At 37.4% G+C, this 23,984-nt stretch overlaps 1 protein-coding gene across 1 annotated transcript in view; it reads right to left on the minus strand.

Annotated features, from left to right (window-relative positions):
• The window catches only part of LOC129641370 (pregnancy zone protein-like), a 65,794-nt gene that overhangs the window by 32,286 nt on the left and 9,524 nt on the right, over positions 1-23,984 (minus strand). The window contains exons 7-13 of the mRNA XM_055566100.1: positions 22,902-22,986; positions 19,810-19,933; positions 16,641-16,755; positions 13,970-14,079; positions 13,109-13,270; positions 12,366-12,593; positions 7,918-7,981 (exon numbers count right to left, since the gene is read on the minus strand). Of these exons, the coding sequence (XP_055422075.1) occupies positions 7,918-7,981; positions 12,366-12,593; positions 13,109-13,270; positions 13,970-14,079; positions 16,641-16,755; positions 19,810-19,933; positions 22,902-22,986 (888 nt within the window). The remainder of the gene's footprint in view (positions 1-7,917; positions 7,982-12,365; positions 12,594-13,108; positions 13,271-13,969; positions 14,080-16,640; positions 16,756-19,809; positions 19,934-22,901; positions 22,987-23,984) is intronic.

Genomic DNA, 23,984 nt, shown 5'->3' on the forward strand with positions numbered 1-23,984 from the left:
AGGAACTAGCCAAAAATGAACTGAACCCACAATACTCACAACAAAACCAGAGAAAGACCTAGATATATTTTTACTATTTTTACGATCAATCTTTCTTTTCTTTTTTTTAAATTTTAAGTCCTCTATTGTCCTTTAATTTTCACTTTTATAACTATTACTTTGCAAAAAAAAAAAAAAAAAGACCCTATTTTTTTTTTCTTCTTCAGCAAACTTCATATATATATTTTATAATTTTTTGACCGTGTTTTTTTTCTTTTTCTTCTTTTCTTTAACATTGTAGTTTTGAAATTCTAAACTCTACTCTAGATTTCTAATTTTAGCCTTTTGGTATATGTTATCAATTTTGTACCTATAGGTTTTTTTTAATAATTTCTGTGACTTTTTTTTTTCTTTTTTCCCCCTCTGTTTCTTTCTCTTCTTCTTTTATATAACATCGTATATCTGCAATTCCAAACTCTACTCAAGATTTTTAATTTATGCTTTTTGGTATTTGATATCAATTTTGTACCTGTATTTTCTTTATAATTTTTGCGACATTGTTTTTGTTGGTTTGTTTGTTTTCTCTCTTTATTTTTCTTCTTCTTTTTTTTTTAACATTGTATTTTTGAAATTCCAAACTCTACTCTAGATTTTTAATTTCTGCTTTTTGGTATTAGTTATCAATTTTGTACCTGTAGTTTCTTTATAATTTTCACGACCTTGTTTGTTTTTCTTTGTTCGTTTTTTCTCTCTTTCTTTTCCTTCTTCTTTTCATTAACATCGCATTTTTGAAAATCCAAACTCTACTCTAGATTTTTAATTTTTGCTTTTATGTATTTGTTACCAATTTTGTACCTTTAAGAACCCAATCTTCAGGACCCATTTTTCACTAGGGAACGAGATTACTGGCTTGACTGCTCTCTCTCCCTTTGGACTCTCCGTTTTCTCCACCAGGTCGCCTGTATCTCCTCCCTAACCCCTCTCTACTCTACCCAACTCTGTGAATTTCTGTGTGTTCCAGACGGTGGAGAACACTTAGGGAACTGATTACTGGCTGGATCTGTCTCCCTCCTTTTCATTTCCCCCTTTTATTCTTCTGGCCACCTCTGTCTCCTGCCTCCTTCTTCTCTTCTCTGTATAACTCCGTGAACATCTCTGAGCAGTCCAGTTGTGGAGTGCACATAAGGAAGTGACTACTGGCTAGCCCACTCTCTCCACTATTGATTCCACCTCATCTCATTTGGGTCACCTCTAACTCCCTCCTCCCTCATCTCTTCTCCATGTAACGCTGTGAACCTCTCTGAGTGACCCTCACAGTAGAGAAACTTTTCATCTTTAACGTAGATGTTTTATCAATGGTGCTGTATAGAAGGAGAAGTTTTGAAACTACCGTAAAAATAAGACCGATAACTGGAAGCAGGAGGCTTAAGTCCAAACCCTGACTCCAGGGAACTCCTGACTCCAAGGAACATTAATTGACAGGAGCTCATCAAACGCCTCCATACCGACACTGAAACCAAGCACCACACAAGGGCCAACAAGTTCCAGGGAAAGACATACCAAGCAAATTCTCCAGCAACAAAGGAACACAGCCCTGAGCTTCAAGATACAGGCTGCCCAAAGTCACCCCAAAACCATAGACATCTCATAACTCATTACTGGACATTTCATTACACTCCAGAGAGAAGAAATACAGCTCCATCCACCAGAACATCGACACAAGCTTCCCTAACCAGGAAACCTTGACAAGCCACCTGTACAAACCCACACAGAGTGAGGAAACGCCACAATAGAGAACTCCACAAACTGCCAGAATACAGAAAGGACACCCCAAACTCAGCAATTTAAACAAGATGAAGAGACAGAGGAATAGCCAGCAGATAAAGGAACAGGATAAATGCCCAACAAACCAAACAAAAGAGGAAGAGATAGGGAATCTACCTGATAAAGAATTCCGAATAATGATAGTGAAATTGATCCAAAATCTTGAAATTAAAATGGAATCACAGATAAATAGCCTGGAGACAAGGATTGAGAAGATGCAAGAAAGGTTTAACAAGGACTTAGAAGAAATAAAAAAGAGTCAATATATAATGAATAATGCAATAAGTGAAATTAAAAACACTCTGGAGGCAACAATAGTAGAATAACAGAGGCAGAAGACAGGATTAGTGAATTAGAAGATAGAATGGTAGAAATAAATGAATCAGAGAGGACAAAAGAAAAACGAATTAAAAGAAATGAGGACAATCTCAGAGACCTCCAGGACAATATTAAATGCTACAACATTCGAATCATAGGGGTCCCAGAAGAAGAAGACAAAAAGAAAGACCATGAGAAAATACTTGAGGAGATAATAGTTGAAAACTTCCCTAAAATGGGGAAGGAAATAATCACTCAAGTCCAAGAAACCCAGAGAGTCCCAAACAGGATAAACCCAAGGTGAAACACCCCAAGACACATAGTAATCACATTAACAAAGATCAAACACAAAGAACAAATATTAAAAGGGAAAAACAACAAATAACACACAAGGAAATTCCCATAAGGATAACAGCTTATCTTTCAATAGAAACTCTTCAAGCCAGGAGGGAATGGCAAGACATACTTAAAGCGATGAAAGAAAATAACCTACAGCCCAGATTACTGTACCAGGCAAGGATCTCATTCAAATATGAAGGAGAAATCAAAAGCTTTTCAGACAAGCAAAAGCCTAGAGAATTCTGCACCACCAAACCAGCTCTCCAACAAATACTAAAGGATATTCTCTAGACAGGAAACACAAAAACGGTGTATAAGTTCGAACCCAAAACAATAAAGTAAATGGCAACGGGATCATATTTATCAGTAATTACCTTAAATGTAAATGGGTTGAATGCCCCAACCAAAAGACAAAGACTGGCTGAATGGATACAAAAACAAGACCCCTACATATGTTGTCTACAAGAGACCCACCTCAAAACAGAGGACACATACTGACTGAAAGTGAAGGGCTGGAAAAAGATTTTCCATGCAAATAGGGACCAAAAGAAAGCAGGAGTAGCAATACTCATATCAGATAAAATAGACTTTAAAACAAAGACTGTGAAAAGAGACAAAGATGGTCACTACATAATGATCAAAGGATCAATCCAAGAAGAAGATATAACAATTATAAATATATATGCACCCAACACAGGAGCACCGCAGTATGTAAGACAAATGCTAACAAGTATGAAAGGAGAAATTAACAATAACACAATAATAGTGGGAGACTTTAATACCCCACTCACACCTATGGATAGATCAACTAAACAGAAAATTAACAAGGAAACACAAACTTTAAATGATACAATAGACCAGTTAGACCTAATTGATATCTATAGGACATTTCATCCCAAAACAATGAATTTCACCTTTTTCTCAAGCGCACATGGAACCTTCTCCAGGATAGATCACATCCTGGGCCATAAAGCTAGCCTTGGTAAATTCAAAAAAATAGAAATCATTCCAAGCATCTTTTCTGACCACAATGCAGTAAGATTAGATCTCAATTACAAGAGAAAAACTATTAAAAATTCCAACATATGGAGGCTGAACAACACGCTGCTGAATAACCAACAAATCACAGAAGAAATCAAAAAAGAAATCAAAATTTGCATAGAAACGAATGAAAATGAAAACACAACAACCCAAAACCTGTGGGACACGGTAAAAGCAGTCCTAAGGGGAAAGTTCATAGCAATACAGGCACACCTCAAGAAACAAGAAAAAAGTCAAATAAATAACCTAACTCTACACCTAAAGCAACTAGAAAAGGAAGAAATGAAGAACCCCAGGGTTAGTAGAAGGAAAGAAATCTTAAAGCTTAGAGCAGAAATAAATGCAAAAGAAACAAAAGAGATCATAGCAAAAATCAACAAAACCAAAAGCTGGCTTTTTGAAAGGATAAATAAAATTGACAAACCATTAGCCAGACTCATCAAGAAACAAAGGGAGAAAAATCAAATCAATAAAATTAGAAATGAAAATGGAGAGATCACAACAGACAACACAGAAATACAAAGGATCATAAGAGAGTACTATCAACAATTATATGCCAATAAGATGGACAACGTGGAAGAAATGGACAAATTCTTAGAAAAGTACAACTTTCCAAAACTAGATCAGGAAGAAATAGAAAATCTTAACAGACCCATCACAAGCACGGAAATTGAAACTGTAATCAAAAATCTTCCAGCAAACAAAAGCCCAGGTCCAGACAGCTTCACAGCTGAATTCTACCAAAATTTTAGAGAAGAGCTAACACCTATCCTGCTCAAACTCTTCCAGAAAATTGCAAAGGATGGTAAACTTCCAAACTCATTCTATGAGGCCACCACCACCCTAATACCAAAACCTGACAAAGATCCCACAAAAAAAGAAAACTACAGGCCAATATCACTGATGAACATAGATGCAAAAATCCTTAACAAAATTCTAGCAATCAGAATCCAACAACACATTAAAAAGATCATACACCATGACCAAGTGGGCTTTATCCCAGGGATGCAAGGATTCTTCAATATCCGCAAATCAATCAATGTAATACACCACATTAACAAATTGAAAAATAAAAACCATATGATTATCTCAATAGATGCAGAGAAAGCCTTTGACAAAATTCAACATCCATTTATGATCAAAACTCTCCAGAAAGCAGGAATAGAAGGAACATACCTCAACATAATCAAAGCTATATATGACAAACCCACAGCAAACATTATCCTCAATGGTGAAAAACTGAAAGCATTTCCTCTAAAGTCAGGAACAAGACAAGGGTGCCCACTTTCACCATTACTATTCAACATAGTTTTGGAAGTTTGGGCCACAGCAATCAGAGCAGAAAAAGAAATAAAAGGAATCCAAATTGGAAAAGAAGAAGTAAAGCTCTCACTGTTTGCAGATGACATGATCCTCTACATAGAAAACCCTAAAGACTCCACCAGAAAATTACTAGAACTAATCAATGACTATAGTAAAGTTGCAGGATATAAAATCAACACACAGAAATCCCTTGCATTCCTATACACTAATAATGAGAAAACAGAAAGAGAAATTAAGGAAACAATTCCATTCACCTTTGCAATGGAAAGAATAAAATACTTAGGAATATATCTACCTAAAGAAACTAAAGACCTACATATAGAAAACTATAAAACACTGGTGAAAGAAATCAAAGAGGACACTAACAGATGGAGAAATATACCATGTTCATGGATTGGAAGAATCAATATAGTGAAAATGAGTATACTACCCAAAGCAATCTATAGATTCAATGCAATCCCTATCAAGCTACCAACAGCATTCTTCACAGAGCTAGAACAAATAATTTCACAATTTGTATGGAAATACAAAAAACCTCGAACAGCCAAAGCGATCTTGAGAAAGAAGAATGGAACTGGAGGAATCAACCTACCTGACTGCAGGCTCTACTACAAAGCCACAGTTATCAAGACAGTATGGTACTTGCACAAAGACAGAAATATAGATCAATGGAACAAAATAGAAAGCCCAGAGATAAATCCACGCACATATGGACACCTTATCTTTGACAAAGGAGGCAAGAATATACAATGGATTAAAGACAATTCTTTAACAAGTGGTGCTGGGAAATCTGGTCAACCACTTGTAAAAGAATGAAACTAGAACACTTTCTAACACCATACACAAAAATAAACTCAAAATGGATTAAAGATATCAACATAAGACCAGAAACTATACAACTCCTAGAGGAGAACATAGGCAAAACACTCTCTGACATACATCACAGCAGGATCCTTTATGACCCACCTCCCAGAATATTGGAAATAAAAGCAAAAATAAACAAATGGGACCTAATTAACCTTAAAAGCTTCTGCACATCAAAGGAAACTATTAGCAAGGTGAAAAGACAGCCTTCAGAATAGGAGAAGATAATAGCAAATGAAGCAACTGACAAACAACTAATCTCGAGAATATACAAGCAACTCCTACAGCTCAACTCCAGAAAAATAAATGACCCAATCAAAAAGTGGGCCAAAGAACTAAATAGACATTTCTCCAAAGAAGACATACAGATGGCTAACAAACACATGAAAAGATGCTCAGTATCACTCATTATCAGAGAAATGCAAATCAAAACCACTATGAGGTACCATTTCACACCAGTCAGAATGGCTGCGATCCAAAAGTCTACAAGTAATAATTGCTGGAGAGGGTGTGGAGAAAAGGGAACCCTCTTACACTGTTGGTGGGAATGCAAACTAGTACAGCCACTATGGAGAACAGTGTGGAGATTCCTTAAAAAACTGGAAATAGAACTGCCTTATGATCCAGCAATCCCACTGCTGGGCATACACACTGAGGAAACCAGAAGGGAAAGAGACATGTGTACCCCAATGTTCATCGCAGCACTGTTTATAATAGCCAGGACATGGAAGCAACCTAGATGCCCATCAGCAGATGAATGGATAAGAAAGCAGTGGTACATATACACAATGGAGTATTACTCAGCCATTAAAAAGAATACATTTGAATCAGTTCTAATGAGGTGGATGAAACTGGAGCCTATTATACAGAGTGAAGTAAGCCAGAAAGAAAAACACCAATACAGTATACTAACGCATATATACGGAATTTAGAAAGATGGTAACAATAACCCTGTGTACGAGACAGCAAAAGAGACACTGATGTATAGAACAGTCTTATGGACTCTGTGAGAGAGGGAGAGGGTGGGAAGATTTGGGAGAATGGCATTGAAACATGTAAAATATCATGTATGAAACGAGTTGACAGCCTAGGTTCGATGCACGATCCTGGATGCTTGGGGCTGGTGCACTGGGACGACCCAGAGGGATGGAATGGGGAGGGAGGAGGGAGGAGGGTTCAGGATGGGGAACACATGTATACCTGTGGCAGATTCATTTTGATATTTGGCAAAACTAATACAATTATGTAAAGTTTAAAAATAAAATTAAAAAAAAAATATGTATTGCATACCCACTGTGTGTCAGGTACTAATGTGAGAAATGGTGTGTCAAAAATAAAAGACAAATATGTTCTCATCTTTATAATATGTATTCTTTATTTTTCTTGAAAATATTCACTCACCTTGGGTGAATGGACTTTTTTATCTTTCCAAATATGCTTTTGGTAATAAAAATTGCTTTAGTAAACTGATAGCCTATAATTCAAATGAACAGGAAAAAAGGGATGCTACTTATGAGATTTAGCCTGGGGATATGTAACAAAGAGACTAAACATACGTATCTTTGGTAATAGAGTATTTCTTGAAAAGTTAATTAACAGATATCAATGGATATTTATGATTCAAGAAAACCCAGAAGGAAAGTATGATCTAAAAGAGAGAGGTAGGAAGACAAGTGAGAGACTTGAAGATGATGTGTTGCTAGCATTTAAGATAGAAGAGGCCATAAACTAAGGAACGCAGGTCTTTAGAAGCTGCCAAAGGTGAGGAAACAGGTAATCCTCTAGAGTTCCAGAAGGAATTTCATTCTGCTGACACCTTGATGTTAGCCCAGTAAGACTTCTTTCTACAGAGCTACAAGATAGTAAATTTGTGTGGTTTTTAGCCAGTCAGCTTCCTACAGAAGCAATAAGAAACTAATACAAAATCATACAGAGTGAAATATTTCTTTGGTGATTATTTTCATTTTTCAGTTATTTTCTGCATTAAAAAAATTTAATAATAAAATGAATATATTTTACTTTAGAAATAAAATTTAAAATATAGAAACACTATAAAAAGGATTTTAAAAAGTACTAAAATGAACCAAGTATTCTTATTTTTAAAATCAGCTTCCCCATCTTTGGTTGATGGAAGAAAGTTGGTAGCCATTTGCTCTGATGTAAGAAATAGCTAAAGTGTTTAGGGCAATTTAAGAGAAAAAAAAAAAAAGAAATCCTGAAAATACTTACACTCTCCTTGTTTAATGGATAACACATGAGTTCCTGATTGAGCGATGCTTCCTCTTGCTTTGATCTGAAGACAGAGGGAAATACATTTATTATCATTTTAAAGGGTAGTTATTAAACTTACATATTTATAATATACAAATAACATATTTATAATTTACAAACAACAAGAATCTCACTAGTTCAACCCAAAAGTTACTTCTGTTTACTAAATTTCTCTTCCAATATTTTCCAGTTTGTGTAGTTTAAGTAATAAACTTCAAACAATATACTTTAAATAACAAACATGTAATTTTACAATGTTTTAGAATTTTCTTACTATTTACTACTTATCTTGGATATTAATATTTTAAATTTACATATTCTTTCAACATATATTTTAAGCATCTATTATATGCAAAGCAATACATAGTGAAGGGAGGTATAAAATATATGTAAGTATTATCTATTGCTGCCTTTATTTAAAAAAACAGCAAAAAATTAAAAGTATTTACACTCTCCATGTGTCTGGTACTGAAGTAAATAATTTTAAGATTTTTCTTTTTTTCTGGCAATAACTCTATGTTGTTGTTATTCAGTTGCTCAGTTGTGTCTGACTGTTTGCAACCCCATGGACTGCAGCACGCCAGGCTTCCCTGTCCTTCACCATCTCACAGAGTTTGCTCAAACTCACGTCCATTAAGTCGATGATGCCATCCAATCATCTCATCCTCTGTTGCCCTCTTTTCCTCCTGCCCTCAATCTTTCCCAGCATCAAGGTTTTTTCCAATGAGTCAGCTCTTTGCATCAGGTGGCCAAAGTATAGTAGCCTCAGCTTCAGCATCAGTCTTTCCAATCAATATTCAGGGTTGATTTCCTTTAGGACTGACCAATTTGATCTCCATGTTGTCTAAGGGACTTTCAAGAGTCTTCTCTAGCACAATAGCTTGAAGGTATCAATTCTTTGGCGCTTAGCCTTCTTTATGGTCCACCTCTCAAATCCGTACATGACTACTGGAAAAACTAGAGCTTTGACTATATGCACCTTTGTAGGCAAAGTGATGTCTCTGCTTTTTAATACACTGTCTAGGTTTGTCATAGCTTTTCTTCCAGGAGCAAGCGTCTTTTAATTTCATGGCTGCAGTCACTCACCTGCAGTGATTTTGGAGCCCAAGAAAATAAAGCCTGTCACTGTTTTCATTATTTCCCCATCTGTTTGCCATGAAGTGATGGGACTGGCTGCCATGATTTTAGTTTTTTGAATGTTGAGTTTTAAGCCAGCTTTCTCACTCTCCTCTTTCAGCTTCATCAAGAGGTTCTTTAGTTCCTCTTTGCTTTCTTCCATTAGGGTGGTGTCATCTGCATATCTGAAGTTGTTGATATTTCTCTCAACAATCTGGATTCCAGCTGGCACTTCATCCACGTTGGCACTTCACATGATGTACTCTGCATAGAAGTTAAATGAGCAGGGTGACAATATACGGCCTTAACATACTCTTTTTCCAATTTTGAACCAGTCCATTGTTTCATGTCTGGTTCTAACTGTTGCTTCTTGACCTGCATACAGGTTTCTCAGGAGGCAGATAAGCTGATCTTGTATTCCCATCTCTTTCAGAATTTTCCACAGTTTGTTGTGGAAAACTGTGTCAAAGGCTTCAGTGTAGTCAGTGAAGCATAAGTATTCAAGAAAATTAAATACACTAAAAAGCCTCTTGATGAAAGTGAAAGAGGAGAGTGAAAAAGTTGGCTTAAAGCTCAATATTCAGAAAACGAAGATCATGGCATCCTGTCCCATCACTTCATGGCAAATAGATGGGGAAATAATGGAAACAGTGACAGGCTTTATTTTCTTGGGCTCCAAAATCACTGCAGGTGGGTGACTGCAGCCATGAAATTAAAAGACACTTACTCCTTGGAAGGAAAGTTATGTCCAACCTAGATAGCATATTAAAAAGCAGAGACATTACTTTGTCATCAAAGGTCCATCTAGTCAAGGCTATGGTTTTTCCAGTGGTCATGTATGGATGAGAGAGTTGGACTGTGAAGAAAGCTGAGTGCCAAAGAATTGATGCTTTTGAACTGTGGTGTTGGAGAAGACTCTTCAGAGTCTTTTGGACTGCAAGGAGATCCAACCAGTCCATTCTGAAGGAGATCAGCCCTGGGATTTCTTTGGAAGGAATGATACTAAAGCTGAAACTCCAGTACTTTGGCCACCTCACGTGAAGAGTTGACACATTGGAAAAGATTCTGATGCCGGGAGGGATTGGGGGCAGGAGGAGAAGGGGACGACAGAGGATGAGATGGCTGGATGGCATCACTGACTCTATGGACGTGAGTCTGAGTGAACTCCGGGAGTTGGTGATGGACAGGGAGGCCTGGTATGCTGCAATTCATGGGGTCACAAAGAGTCGGACACGACTGAGTGACTGAACTGAACTGAACTGAACTGAAGGTAGCATTTCATGCAAAGATGGGCACAATAAAGGAAAGAAATGGTGTGAATCTAACAGAAGCAGAGGATGTTAAGAAGAGGTGGCAAGAATATACAGAAAGTGAAAGGAAAGTGAAGTTGCTCAGTCGTGTCCGACTCTTTGCAACCCCATGGACTATAGCATACAAGGCTCCTCTGTCCATGGGATTTTCCCGGCAAGGGTACTGGAGTGGGTTGCCATTTCCTTCTCCAGAGGATCTTCCCAACCCAGGGATTGAACCCGGCTCTCCCACATTGCAGGCAGATGTTTTACCATCTGAGCCACCAGGAAAGCCTCTAGAATATACAGAAGAACTGTATAAAAAAGGGCTTCAGTTCAGTTCAGTTCAGTTCAGTTGCTCAGTCGTGTCCAACTCTTTGCAACTCCATGAACCGCAGCACACCAGGCCTCCCTGTCCATCACCAACTCCCAGAGTTTACCCAAACTCATGTCCATTGAGTGTGATGCTATTCAACCATCTCATCCTCTGTCGTCCCCTTCTCCTCCTGCCTGACCTGGATAACCACAATGGTGTAATCATTCACCTAGAATCAGACAACATGGAGTGTGAAGTCAAGTGGGACTTAGGATGTGTTACTATGAACAAAGCTAGTGGAGGTGATGAAATTCCAGCTGAGCTATTTTAAATCCAAAATATGATGCTGTGAAAGTGCTGCACTCAATATGCCAGCAAATTTGGAAAACTCAGCAGTGGCCACAGGACTGGAAAAGATCAGTTTTCATTCCAATCCCAAAGAAAGGCAATGCCAAAGAATGTTCAAACTACACCACACAGTTGCACTCATTACACATGCTAGCAAGGTTATTCTCAAAATCCTTCAAGCAAGACTTCAGCAGTATGTGAACCGAGAACTTCCAGATGTTCAAGCTGGATTTAGAAAAGGCAGAGGAACCGGACATCAAATTGCCAACATCCACTGGATCATTGAAAAAGCAAGAGAATTCCAGAAATACATCTACTTCTGCTTCATTGACTATGTTAAAGCATAAATACTATCTTCAGTATTCAGGTGAAATGATTGACATTATTCTTTACAGATGAGATTAAGTAAATTACCTGAGGTCACATAACTAGGAAGCAATAAAACTAGGATTCTAACTTACTGTCAATTATTTTACTTTTTTTAGAATTACAAAAGTACTATATATAGTTTATGTTCCTATTCAGAATTTTCTACACATAAGGTTTTTTTTTGTTCAAAAGTCTTACTTGGGTAACTACCAGCTTTGAATATTTCTAATTTTTTGACATAAATAGGTATACTGACCCCAAAAGTATCATACCAATTTATAATATGCCTGTCAATATACGTTTCCCTATAGTCACACACAAGTTCTTGAACTTGTAAATTATTTAGAACTTTTATAGGAGTAAAAAGCTACTGCTTTATTTTTAAAATTTTCACTTCTCCCAATTAATGTAAAATTCAACATTTTTTCCTAAAGATTGTTTATACATTTTATTTCCTATTGACTGTTTTGATTTTTATCTTTTGTCTATTGATCTACTGAGTTCTATGATAAAACATTCTTTTTGACTAAATGTCGCCTAAGCGCTTTCCTCTTCTGTTCAATAATTTTCCAATGGAACTCAGAAAAAAATGAAAAAAACTTAAAGTTTCAGGGGAGACTAGACCATGAATGAAAAATTAAGGCATTAATTTGTTAGGAAGCAACTTCTTTTCACTCATAAACACAGAAACAAATTATATTGATATAAAGGGCATTATTTAGATACAAATTCTATCTTTTTAGTTGAAACTTCCCTGGTGGCTCAGTGGAAAAGAATCCACTTGCAGGCAGGAGACCTGGGTTCGATCCTGAATTGGGAAGATCCCCTGGAGAAGGACATGGCAACCCATTCCATTATTCTTACCTGGGAAATCCCAGTTACAGAGAGTCCGGCATGACTTGGCAACTAAATAGCAATCTTTTAGGGTTTATAGACTTAGGAAAAGCTACAGTGGCTTTTAGTCTTACCAAATAATAAAAGGTTAATTCCCTTTCATCTGTCAGAATCTGTCCATTCAGGATGTAGTACACCCGAATCTCCTGTGTTTGCCCACAGATCACAGTATCAGCCACAGGTTCAAGCTGAATGTAACTCTTGCTTGGGGAGAAAATATGACTTGCAGTGTGCATTGCTGGTATGTGAGATTCATCAAGCCACCTGCTATCAAAACAGTGGCTATTCTGTTTGTAAATGACCTAATGGATAGAATAAAGATCTTAAGTAAGTTATTTTTAGTAACATTATATATATATATATATATATATATAAACATTTTATATATATATAAAGTCACTCTGTCATTAGATGAAGATTTTTTAAGATCCACGCTTCCTTGATTTCATTATAGGCTGCCTTCCAAAATAAAACATAATCTATAAACAACTTTCCGTTAAGTTTATTTAAAGTTACACTGTATGAATTTAGTCACATTCACTCATAATTAAGATCAATAACTTTTTCTTAATACCCTTATGGTTGTACATTGCATAAGGACATTAGAATATTTCACACAAAATGAAAATAGTGGCTTACCAAAGAAACAATTAAAATCTAGTTTGTAATAAAGCTATAAAAATGTTGGATTTTCAAGGGACTATCAAGATGGTTTAATAAATGTCTCCTGAAACTAGATCATGTCATAAAGTCGAAAATGAAAGTTTTCTGACAGAGAATTTTTTGTGTCTTATTTTGTATTTAGATTTCCACTTACCCCAACTGAAATGAAAGAAGATGTGAAGTTACTGGTATCAATGGAAAAGTTCACCAAACCGTGCTCATTTGTAGTAAATCTGGCACTATACTGAAACATATCCACATTGACCACTACAGTCTCATTGGGGATTGGCTGATCCTTCTCATTGACTAGAAGAACCTAGAAGTAGAAAAGAGAAATAAGAAAGTGAAAACTGATTTCAGGTGTTATATTGCTATAACATTTTCCACTCTATTGTGTTCACTTCTTGACACCTTTTGTCCATTGTCATCTAATGAAGATCTTAGAATATAAAAGTAAGATTTATTTTCTGGGCTCTAAAATATTTTTCTTTTTAACATTTCTGTTTAGATAACTTATGAGCGTTTAATTGAGAACTGCCAACAGTAGATTCACGGTGTTACCTTCCCCAGTTTTCTTCATCTTTGTTGTTCTGTATCTCATTATAAGGCTTCTTTTTGTTTTTGTTGTCACTGTTTAGTTGCTCAGTTGTGTACGACCTTTTGCGACCCCATGGACTGTAACTTGCCAGGCTCCTCTGTCCATGGGATCTCCTGGAGTGGGTTACCATTTCCTTCTCCAGGAATTTTCCCGACTCAGGGATCAAACCTAGGTCTCCTGCTTGGCAGGTAGAGTCTTTACTGCTGAGCCACCAGTGAAGCCCTATATAAGGTATTTGCCTTTTAAGTTTTTATAATTTCTTTACTCACTCTAAATAAATGTTTGTTTTTATAATAAATTTTGCTTTTGTATAATAAAAGAATTTTGATGAATTTAAAAGATAAGTTTTGATATAAAAATTGGTTTTCCTAGAAGTCATATGCCCCCAAATATGTTTACATTGAAAAGAAACTTTACCTGCCCAAAGAAAGGAAGCCCACGTCTGTAATGTGAATTCACTTTCGTAAATTTCAGTTTGCTTAAGGTGTTTGTGATTTCACTTGATCCATGTCCGGTTAATTCCAACCCTGAAGAATAATTCAGAGAAGTTGAACTGTTCTGTATGTTCTATTCACCTCACCTCCTATCCCATCCCAGCTTCACTCCATTGTAACAAAAAAACGTCCATATACTCTTATTCTTTCATTGAGATCTATAATTCCTCAATTCTCTGGTTTCACAAATATCCTGCTTGTTCCATCCATGTTCTTGAGGAGATTTTCTCCTCATTTCCTCAGAGATCTTGCTCTGTCTTGCTCCTCCCCAGCAACCATATGGGAACAACTTCATTCTTCACACTGGCCTAAAAATATTCTTAAATTTCTGTCACAAACCCCTTCCCCAGCAAAAGCCTTCTTTTCAGCACATGGCGAGAAGTACAGCCAATACCCAGGACTTTTTCATTCAGTGAAGTGTGATCTGTATATTATCTCCATTATCGAAAGCCTTCCTTCTGTCAAAAGAAACCACTTTTTCATTCCCCCCAACTCTAACCCTATGTGTGCTCAATCACCTAGTCATATCCAGCTCTTTGTGATCCCACGGGCTGTGGCCTGCCAGGCTCCTCTGTCCTTGGGATTCTCCAGGCAAGAATACCAGAGTGGGTTGCCATTTCCTTCTCTAACCCTATGTCTTCTAGTTTTATTCTACCTATTTACCTAATCTTCTGACTGTAGTTGTTTCAGTTTTTGAGCCCCTCCTTGTCCACCTCTAGCCTCAATTTAGCAATGATAATTAACTTACTTTCAGAACACTTGCTTTTTCTCTTAGGACGATCTGAATACAGTAAGAATGGTTTCAGATTTACATTTTGAATCCTGATTTTGCTCAGACTTTTCTTTCGAGATTGTCCATCGAGTGAATCAACTGACATTTTGATATTCCAAGCTATGATGAATTGTCTTAGACAAATCCTCATCACCATAATTCTTTCTCATCTTTTCCTTATCTTGGTTAATGATATTTTCATTTCCCAGACCCCTAAAATTGTAGTCTTTGGGGTCTTTTTGGATAGTATTCTGATTTAACACATTGTAACATATTTTTCATCTAGCCTGTCCTTTTCATGCCTGCTAAAATTAACTTTTTTCCTGTTCTTATATATTTTTTAAATTGAAATAACAATAAAAAAATAAAAGTGACTATTTTAATCAAGTTTTTACTTTAAAAATATAAAAATATAACCAAAGCCCTCTTTTGCATTGTAAAATTATAATATATGCCATGTTCTTTTCTCTGAGTAGTCTAAGTAGTGTATGTTCTATATAAAACTACTAAATAGCAATTGGAAAATATTCAATAGCTTGAGGGGAAAAAACTAAAAAGTTTTACTCAAATGTTTTAAATCACATTTAGGATTGACATCCCTTTGAAGAAAAGTGAAATTTGTGTTTTTTTCTATGTAATGAAAACATGATTTTTAAAAAGTGGATAATATTCAAAATAGCATTATGATAATTCTGGGTATGAACTCATACTTTTAATAGCATTAACAGATTTTTTTTTTTTACTTTTTATCATTGCCTTCCCTTGTAATTAGCATTGTATGGTTCAGTTGCTATTTTTTTATATTTAAGAGTTCTGTTAAGTTAGCATTTTATTTGGAATTAACAATTATTGTATTTATATGAATAGTTTTTTTGGAATTAACTTAAAAAATAGTTTATTAGGTCATTCTCCTTAAATATAGCTGAAGATATCCAATGATTTCATAATAAAGTCTAATCTCTCTAGTATACAATTTACTTTTCTAAACACCTTAGCACCAGCCTACTTTTAAAGATTCCTTTGGGGCTGAAGACATTTGTTTTATGCTTATTATGCTTTTCTGGTGAACTGTTTCAAAGCGGGCTTCCCTGGCGGCTCAGATGGTAAAGCCTCTGCCTGCAGTGCGGGAGACCCGGGTTCGATCTCTGGGTTGGGAAGATCCCCTGGAGAAGGAAATGGCAACCTACTCCAGTATTCTTGCCTGGAAAAGTCCATGGACTGAGAGGCTCCTCAGAGCCTGGTAGGCTACAGTCCATGGGGTCGCAAAGAGTTGGGCAGGACTGAGTGACTTCACTTTCACTGTTTCGAAATACAATCCATTCTATTCAAATCTGTTTAAATGCTACCTTTTAGAAGTTTTTTTTTGGTCTATATTAGAATAACCTATCTCTCTTCACACTCATTGTGCCCTTATTTATTAACACTTCCTGTGAAAACTTTATGGTGCGTGCCAAGTCGCTTCAGTTGTGTCTGACTCCTTGCGACCCTATGGACCACAGCCCGCCAAGTTCCTCTGTTGATGGGATTCTCCAGGCAAGAGTCCTGGAGTGGGTTGCCATGCCCTCCTCCAGGGGATCTGGCAGGCGGTTTCTTTATCACTAGCGCTACCTGGGAAGCCTCCAAATTTTATTATGGTTATATATAATACATAGATACATATATACATAGCCATTTATATGTATAATTTCTTTTTAGATTCCTAATTCCTTGAGGGGAGAGACCATATCACTAACACAGACCCCCAAACTAGAAAGTATTTTACATGGATTGAATATTTGATAAATGTTCAACAAGTTAATACACATTTAATAATAATACAAACCTGTTCCCTCCTCTCTGACCTTGGCTTCCACTTGTAATGTACTCTCATATCCTTTTTGTTTCAGCTGAAGTGATTTAGCATTTACCAGTTGTGTGAAACAACCTTCATCATCTGCCTGAAAAGAAAGGAAGAGAAATCCTGGGTTCTCTGATTTGTGATTTAAAAAAGTCAGTTTTCAACCAATGACGATTTTGTGTTGGCCACAGAAGAAAATTTTACAGATGTTTTGTTCACTTTTTGGGTTCTTATCTTTTCCCCCAGGTGATTTGTTCACTAATCATTGCATCAAATCATTGCCAACCTTTGCTTTCTCCCCTCGCTTCTGAAAGTCTATCCCATTTCTGTCATATTAAACTTTTCTTCCTATGTGGCGCTAGTGATAAAGAACCTGCCTGCCAATGCAGGAGACACAGGAGATGCAGGTTCAATTACTGGATTGGTAAGATCCCCTGGAGGAGGTCATGGCAACCGACTCCAATATTCTTGCCTGGGAAAGCCCTTGGACAGAGGAGCCTGGTGGGCTATAGTCCATAGAGTTGGAAAGAGTTGGACACGACTAATGCAATGTATGACCAACTGAGAGAGTCATTTCCTAGGCAGGTTGATAGGGAGTCTAGGGGTCCCCAAGGAGAGAGGGGTCTGGAATTCTCAAGGAGGAAGAAAGGACAAACTTTTTTCTTTCTCCACATTCCTTAGGATTATATAACAATAATGTATCCTGCCTAAGGACAGTCTCTGGATTAAACCTTCTGTTATCTTAAAATGTAAATTATGGGAGTAGGTCTGATGAGGTCTTTACAACCTCCAGACATTCTTTGGATTCATTGGAGAGTACATAACTTCATTGCTAACACTAGCAAGCATGTACTCTTTCTGCCCCCTTCTGATGCCTATGTCAGAAGCTTTCTCTATCTCCTTTATACTTTAATAAAAGTTTATTACACAAAAGCTCTGAGCGATCAAGCCTTGTCTCTGGCCCTGGATTGAATTCTTCTCCTCCGGGGGCCAAGAATCCCGGTGTCTTCGCGTGATTCAACAACAACCTTTCACAACCTAGATAGCATATTAAAAAGCAGAGACATTACTTTGCCAACAAAGGTCCGTCTAGTCAAGGCTATGGTTTTTCCAGTAGTCATGCATGGATGTGAGAGTCAGACTGTGAAGAAAGCTGAGCGCTGAAGAATTGATGCTTTTGAACTATGGTGTTTGAGAAGACTCTTGAGAGTCCCTTGGACTGCGAGGAGATCCAACCAGTCCATTCTAAAGGAAATCAGTCCTAGGTGTTCATTGGAAGGACTGATGCTAAAGCTGAAACTGCAGGACTTTGGTCACCTCATGCGAAGATTTGACTCATTGGAAAAGACTCTGATGCTGGGAGAGATTGGGGGCAGGAGGAGAAGGGGACGACAGAGGATGAGATGGCTGGATGGCATCACTGACTCGATGGACATGAGTTTGAGTGAACTCCGGGAGCTGGTGATGGACAGGGAGGCCTGGTGTGCTTTGATTCATGGGGTGGCAAAGAGTAGGACACAACTGAGTGACTGAACTGAACTGAACTGAAGGCAACGTAGCTCAGTGTTTCCCAACATGCCATGGTATTTTGTAATTTTATCTCTTTGTGTACGTTGTTCCTTAAATATCTTTTCTTGCTTCCACTCTCATTGTGGCCAACAGTTACAGCTCTTCTAAACACAACTCAGATATAATATGTTCTAAGAATCCTCTGTAATGATCTCCACCTGAATATTGACTGTAGTTGTTCAGTGGGTCAGTTGTATCTGACTCTTTTGCCACCCCACAGACTGTAGATCGCCATTCTTCTCTGTCCATGGGATTCTCCAGGCAAGAATACCAGGTTGCATTTCCTTCTCCAGGGGATCTTCCTGACCCAAGATCGAACCCACATCTCTTGCATTGCAGGCAGATTCTTCACTGCTGAGTCATCAGGCCAGCCTAAATATTGACTAGGGATTGTTAACTGTGTTTTCTTGATATCTAGGACATTAATGAAAGCACATATATTTATTGACTAGATGATTTATTATAGAAATTAGATTTTGAAACTAAACATTGGGATCCATATTATAATAAAGATTTGTTTTCATTTTTTACTTGTTTGCATGATATTTATTGCACAGTAAAATTTAGTCGCACTTAATTTGGGCTTCCCTGGTGGCTCAGAGGGTAAATAGTTTGCCTGCAATGCAGAAGACCAAGGTTCCATTCCTGGGTTCAGAAGATTCCCTGGAGAAGGGAATGGTTACCCATTCCAGTATTCTTGCCTGGAAATATTTATTGCACAATAAATAAATATTTATTGCACAACTTTAATCAATTTAATTTACTTACATACAGATGTCATGACTCATTTGAAAATGAAAATGAATCTTAGTCTCCCTGATTTGATAAAGATTTTGACAGCTATATTTCTCTCATGTTTATCTTGCTTATCAGTATTCATCTTGACTTTCATCATCATGTTTACCACCTTAGCCTTTCATTCTGCAACTTAAACTTATAACTTGCTTTTCCACACCTGACAATGTCTGCTCACACTGCCTCACCCTGACCTTTTTTGTATTCTTCCTCTGAAATTAGTAATTCATACATTTCATTTCTTTTTTTTTTTTTACATTTCATTTCTTAATACATGTCCTTCTGCTGTTTCCTTTACATCTCTGATATAATCAAGGACTCTCATCCATCTTTTCACTTGGTCCCCCTCTCTTCAACCTGATGCTGATCTCATAGACTCCCACATGCAGGTTAGATTCCACAGTGTCATTTGATTATCCACTGGCCCAATTCTTAACATTTGCCATATTTTTCTTCTGTTTTCTGTTTGATTAAAGTCAACTTTGGAGACTTCCACATCCTTTTATGCCTGGACACCTGGCATTTTGATTGCTATCAGAAGGAAATTGCAAAACTGGCCAAATAAATACGATCATAAATCCATGAGCCCTGTCTTCAAGTGGGTTCTGATTATTGCCAGGCAATCTTAAAATATTTCCCTTATTCCACAGTTTTCCTAGGTGACTAATTCAAACACTACTCTCATATTGCATTGTATTATGTTGCATTGTATTGTGTTCTTTATTGTATTATCAGTTGCAAGAAAGCAAGATCTGGTGTTAGTGTCCTGGGGAGAGTGGTTTCCATATACCTGTTGACTGAATTCTTCACAGATGCTTTTTGGATATTTTCCATAGCAGGGAGAACTGTAGGGTAAATATTTTCTGCATACATTAATCGTCACTAGGCCACGGACAGGCTTTCCATATGTGTATCTGTAACAATAAAGTGGTCATACAAAAAGATATTTAACATAAATAACTTACATTTCCTACACATGATTTGATCCATTCATCTTACTCATCTACAGCAATTGCATTTCCTTTCATAGCATTAGCACTTTAGAAGTACTTATTCTGAAACTGTCTTATCTATACCTCTAAAAGAACATACTTATGAGTACTGAATTGTTTTTTGAAACACCTCCAAATGGAAAAGTAACAGTGTGGTTTTTCTCGGATCTTACCTTCCTCTCAGTTGAGGTTTGACTATAAAACTGCCTATTTCCTTCTTTCTCTGCTGTCATATTATCTAGGTTATGATTCTAACTTTGTCAGTACCTCCAAAGTTGTCTTAGGGAAAAAAATTAGGGAAATATAGAGAGTGTATTTCTTTTGTTTGTTTGCTGGTTTTATTTTTTAAGATTTTTTGTTGTTGTTGTGGACTTAAAAACCTTTCCCGAATTTGTTATAATATTGCTTCTGTTGTTTGTTTTTTTTGGCAGCAAAACATGTGGGATCTTATCTCCCTAACCAGGGATTGAATCTGCACCCCCTGCCTTGGAAGGCAAATTTTTAGCCACTGGACCATCAAGGAAGTCCCAAGAGTGTATTTCTAAGTCCTCCCTAACTTTTATATGTTTTAAGAGGATAAGTGAGGAATTAAATGGGAAAGCACTAGCTACAGAACAAAAATATTACAAATGAACTGTATCATGATAGTCGCTGCTGCTGCTGCTAAGTTGCTTCAGTCGTGTCCGACTCTCTGTGACCCCATAGACGGAAGCCCACCCAGGCTCCCCCGTCCCTGGGATTCTCCAGGCAAGAACACTGGAGTGGGTTGCCATTTCCTTCTCCAATGCATGAAACTGAAAAGTGAAAGGGAAGTTGGATTCTGCCAAATCTGATGGAAGGATGTGATGTATGGCCTGAATATTATGTCACCTTGAAATTCATGTTGAAATTCTAAATCCCAAAGGCTGATAGTTTAGGAGGTGAGAGTTTTGGGAGGAGGGTGAAGTTCTCATGAATGGGTGAGTGCTTTCATAAAAGAGGCTCCAGAGAGATCTTTTATCCCTCCTTCCATGTGAGGACATAAGAAGATGCTCTGAACCAGAAAGAGGACCTTCACCAGAATGTGACCATGCAGGCACCTGATCTTGGATTTCCCAGCCTCTGGGACTGTGAACAGGAGGAGAAGGGGCCGACAGAGGACGAGGTTGTTGGATGGCATCACTGAATCAGTGGACATGAATTCTAGCGAGCTCTGGGAGACGGTGAAGGACAGGGAAGCCTGGTGTCTGCCATCCATGGGGTCACAAAGAGTTGGACACGACTGAGCGACAGAACAACAGTAGAACTGTGAACAGTGCAGTTCTGTTGTTAACAAGCTCCTCAGTCTGTGGTATTTTGTTATGATAGCCTGAACAGACTAAGGCGTGATGTGAAGCTGAACTCAGTATATTGTTTCTTAAAGTATGCTTTCTGGACAACCTCCATGGACATTCCCTGAGACATGCAGTGAGATTCAGAGTACCAAATACTTCCTCAGATTTAGAGGTGGGGCCAAGGAATCTACATTTGAAATAAGCACCTCCATAGATTCTGATGCATACTTAAGTTTGAGACCCTGTCCAAACTGTTAAGTAGGTGAAGTTTGGTCTCAGAAACCCTAAGCTTCCTCTTTTTAGTGTCTCCTCCCCTTCAAATTTCTATACGTGCTGATAAAGTAATACATTATTTACTAAATTTAGTCACTTTGTTGAATCTTCTCTTTAAATATGAAGCAAAAGTCTTTCTCCCTGATGAAAAAATGTAAAGCATCAAAGCTGGTGAGAAGGAGGAAAACACATGTTTTTCATGTTGTTTTTAAAAGCAAGCAGTAAATCCAACCTCCTTGATGTAACTGGAGGGGGCTTTATTGCCCAAAGGCAATCAGGGAAGAAATAAATAGCATGCATTTTGTTTATTTCTTTATTAAAATTTCATTAAACCAGAGTATAGTTGTTTTACAATATTGTGTTAGTTTCTGCTGTACAACAAAGTGAGTCAGCTATACAGAAACATATATCCCCTCTCTTTTGGATTTCCTTGCCATTTAGGTTAGCACAGAGCAGTGAGTAGAGTTTCCTGCACTATCCAGCATGTTCTCATTAGTTATCTATTTTAAGCATAGTATCAGTACTGTATACATGTCAATCCCAATCTCCCAATTCATCCCACACCCCTTTCCCCTTTTGGTGTCCCTACATTTGTTCTCTATGTCTGTATCTCTATTTCTACTTTGCAAAAAAGTTAAATGACATGCATTTTTAATTCTATATTAATATATCCAGCATTTAAGATAGAGGGTCTGCTTAACTTCTTTCTAGCTTCCCAGAGTTTAAAAAATTGGGGACAATACAAAATAGGAGATAATAAGACATAGAATAACATGGAAGCTATGGGCTCCAGAATTAGATGGTTTGGGTTCACTTTAGCCCAGTGTCTGGGATATAGAAATGCTTCATGGAGCTATATGTATTTTTTTTTTTACTTGCCAAGGCAATATAGAATTATGGAGAAAGGTTCAGGGTCTGGAGCCAGACTGTTGGATTTAAATTCCAGTCTGCCATTTATTGTCTGTAGGAACTTGAACAAGTTAGTTTATTCTTTATATGTTATAGTTTCCTCATTTGTAAAATGAGAATTATTATCCTCATCTCACAAGGTTAGTGTAAGAACAAAAACACAAATAAGTGCAAGGCCCTTTGAACATTGCCTGGCACATTTTAAATGCTCAGTTAATAATTTTACTAACAGTAGTAAACATATTGCATGCTATCACCCCTGCTCCTTGGTCTAAGCTCAGATAAGTTGGAGAGACTCGTTCCTTCTTTAATTAAAATAGTTGGAAGGTCAGTAATCGTTATGTGCAATACAAACAGGGTAGGGAAATAGAAATAAGATAAAAAATGTAACTCACAGGCTGCAGACAGAAACCTCAAATTCATCCTCTAGGAAACTAATCTTCTTGGGCATTTTCACTTGGACCTCAAATTTGGGCAAAACTGTTATCAATAAAAGAAAAAAAAAAAAAACAAGTGTGAGAGCAGGCAGAAAGTCTTGCAAGAGTATTAGTAATGATTCTATTACAGAATCTTGTAACAAAGAGTCACATGAAGTGATTTCAATTACAATAAGGAGCAGCAGGTCACTACTGGCAAAAAAGTGATGCCATTCATACCCATGGGCAGTTAGCACCATGGTAACTTAGGCTGATATTATAGTTCCTAGACTCTCCTCAGAATTTGTCCAAGATTTCAAAGGTGAGAGGGAAACAGCTCCATTAGTCTCTGAAGGTCACCATGATTAGACAATATTGCATAGGAACCTGGAATGTCGGGTCCATGAATCAAGGCAAATTGGAAGTGGTCAAACAAGAGATGGCAAGAGTGAATGTCAACATTCTAGGAATCAGCGAACTGAAATGGACTGGAATGGGTGAATTTAACTCAGATGACCATTATCTCTACTACTGCGGGCAGGAATCCCTCAGAAGAAATGGAGTGGCCATCATGGTCAACAAAAGAGTCCAAAATGCAGTACTTGGATGCAATCTCAAAAACGACAGAATGATCTCTCTTCATTTCCTAGGCAAACCATTCAATATCACAGTAATCCAAGTCTATGCCCCAACCAGTAATGCTGAAGAAGCTGAAGTTGAATGGTTCTATGAAGACCTACAAGACCTTTTAGAACTAACACCCAAAAAAGATGTCCTTTTCATTATAGGGGACTGGAATGCAAAAGTAGGAAGTCCAGAAACACCTGGAGTAACAGGCAAATTTGGCCTTGGAATACAGAATGAAGCAGGGCAAAGACTAATAGAGTTTTGCCAAGAAAATGCACTGGTCATAACAAACACCCTCTTCCAACAACACAAGAGAAGACCCTACAGAAGGACATCACCAGATGGTCAACACCGAAATCAGATTGATTATATTCTTTGCAGCCAAAGATGGAGAAGCTCTATACAGTCAGCAAAAAGAAGACCAGGAGCTGACTG

Source organism: Bubalus kerabau, chromosome 1 (assembly GCF_029407905.1).
Source record: "Bubalus kerabau isolate K-KA32 ecotype Philippines breed swamp buffalo chromosome 1, PCC_UOA_SB_1v2, whole genome shotgun sequence".
NCBI lineage: Eukaryota > Metazoa > Chordata > Mammalia > Artiodactyla > Bovidae > Bubalus > Bubalus kerabau.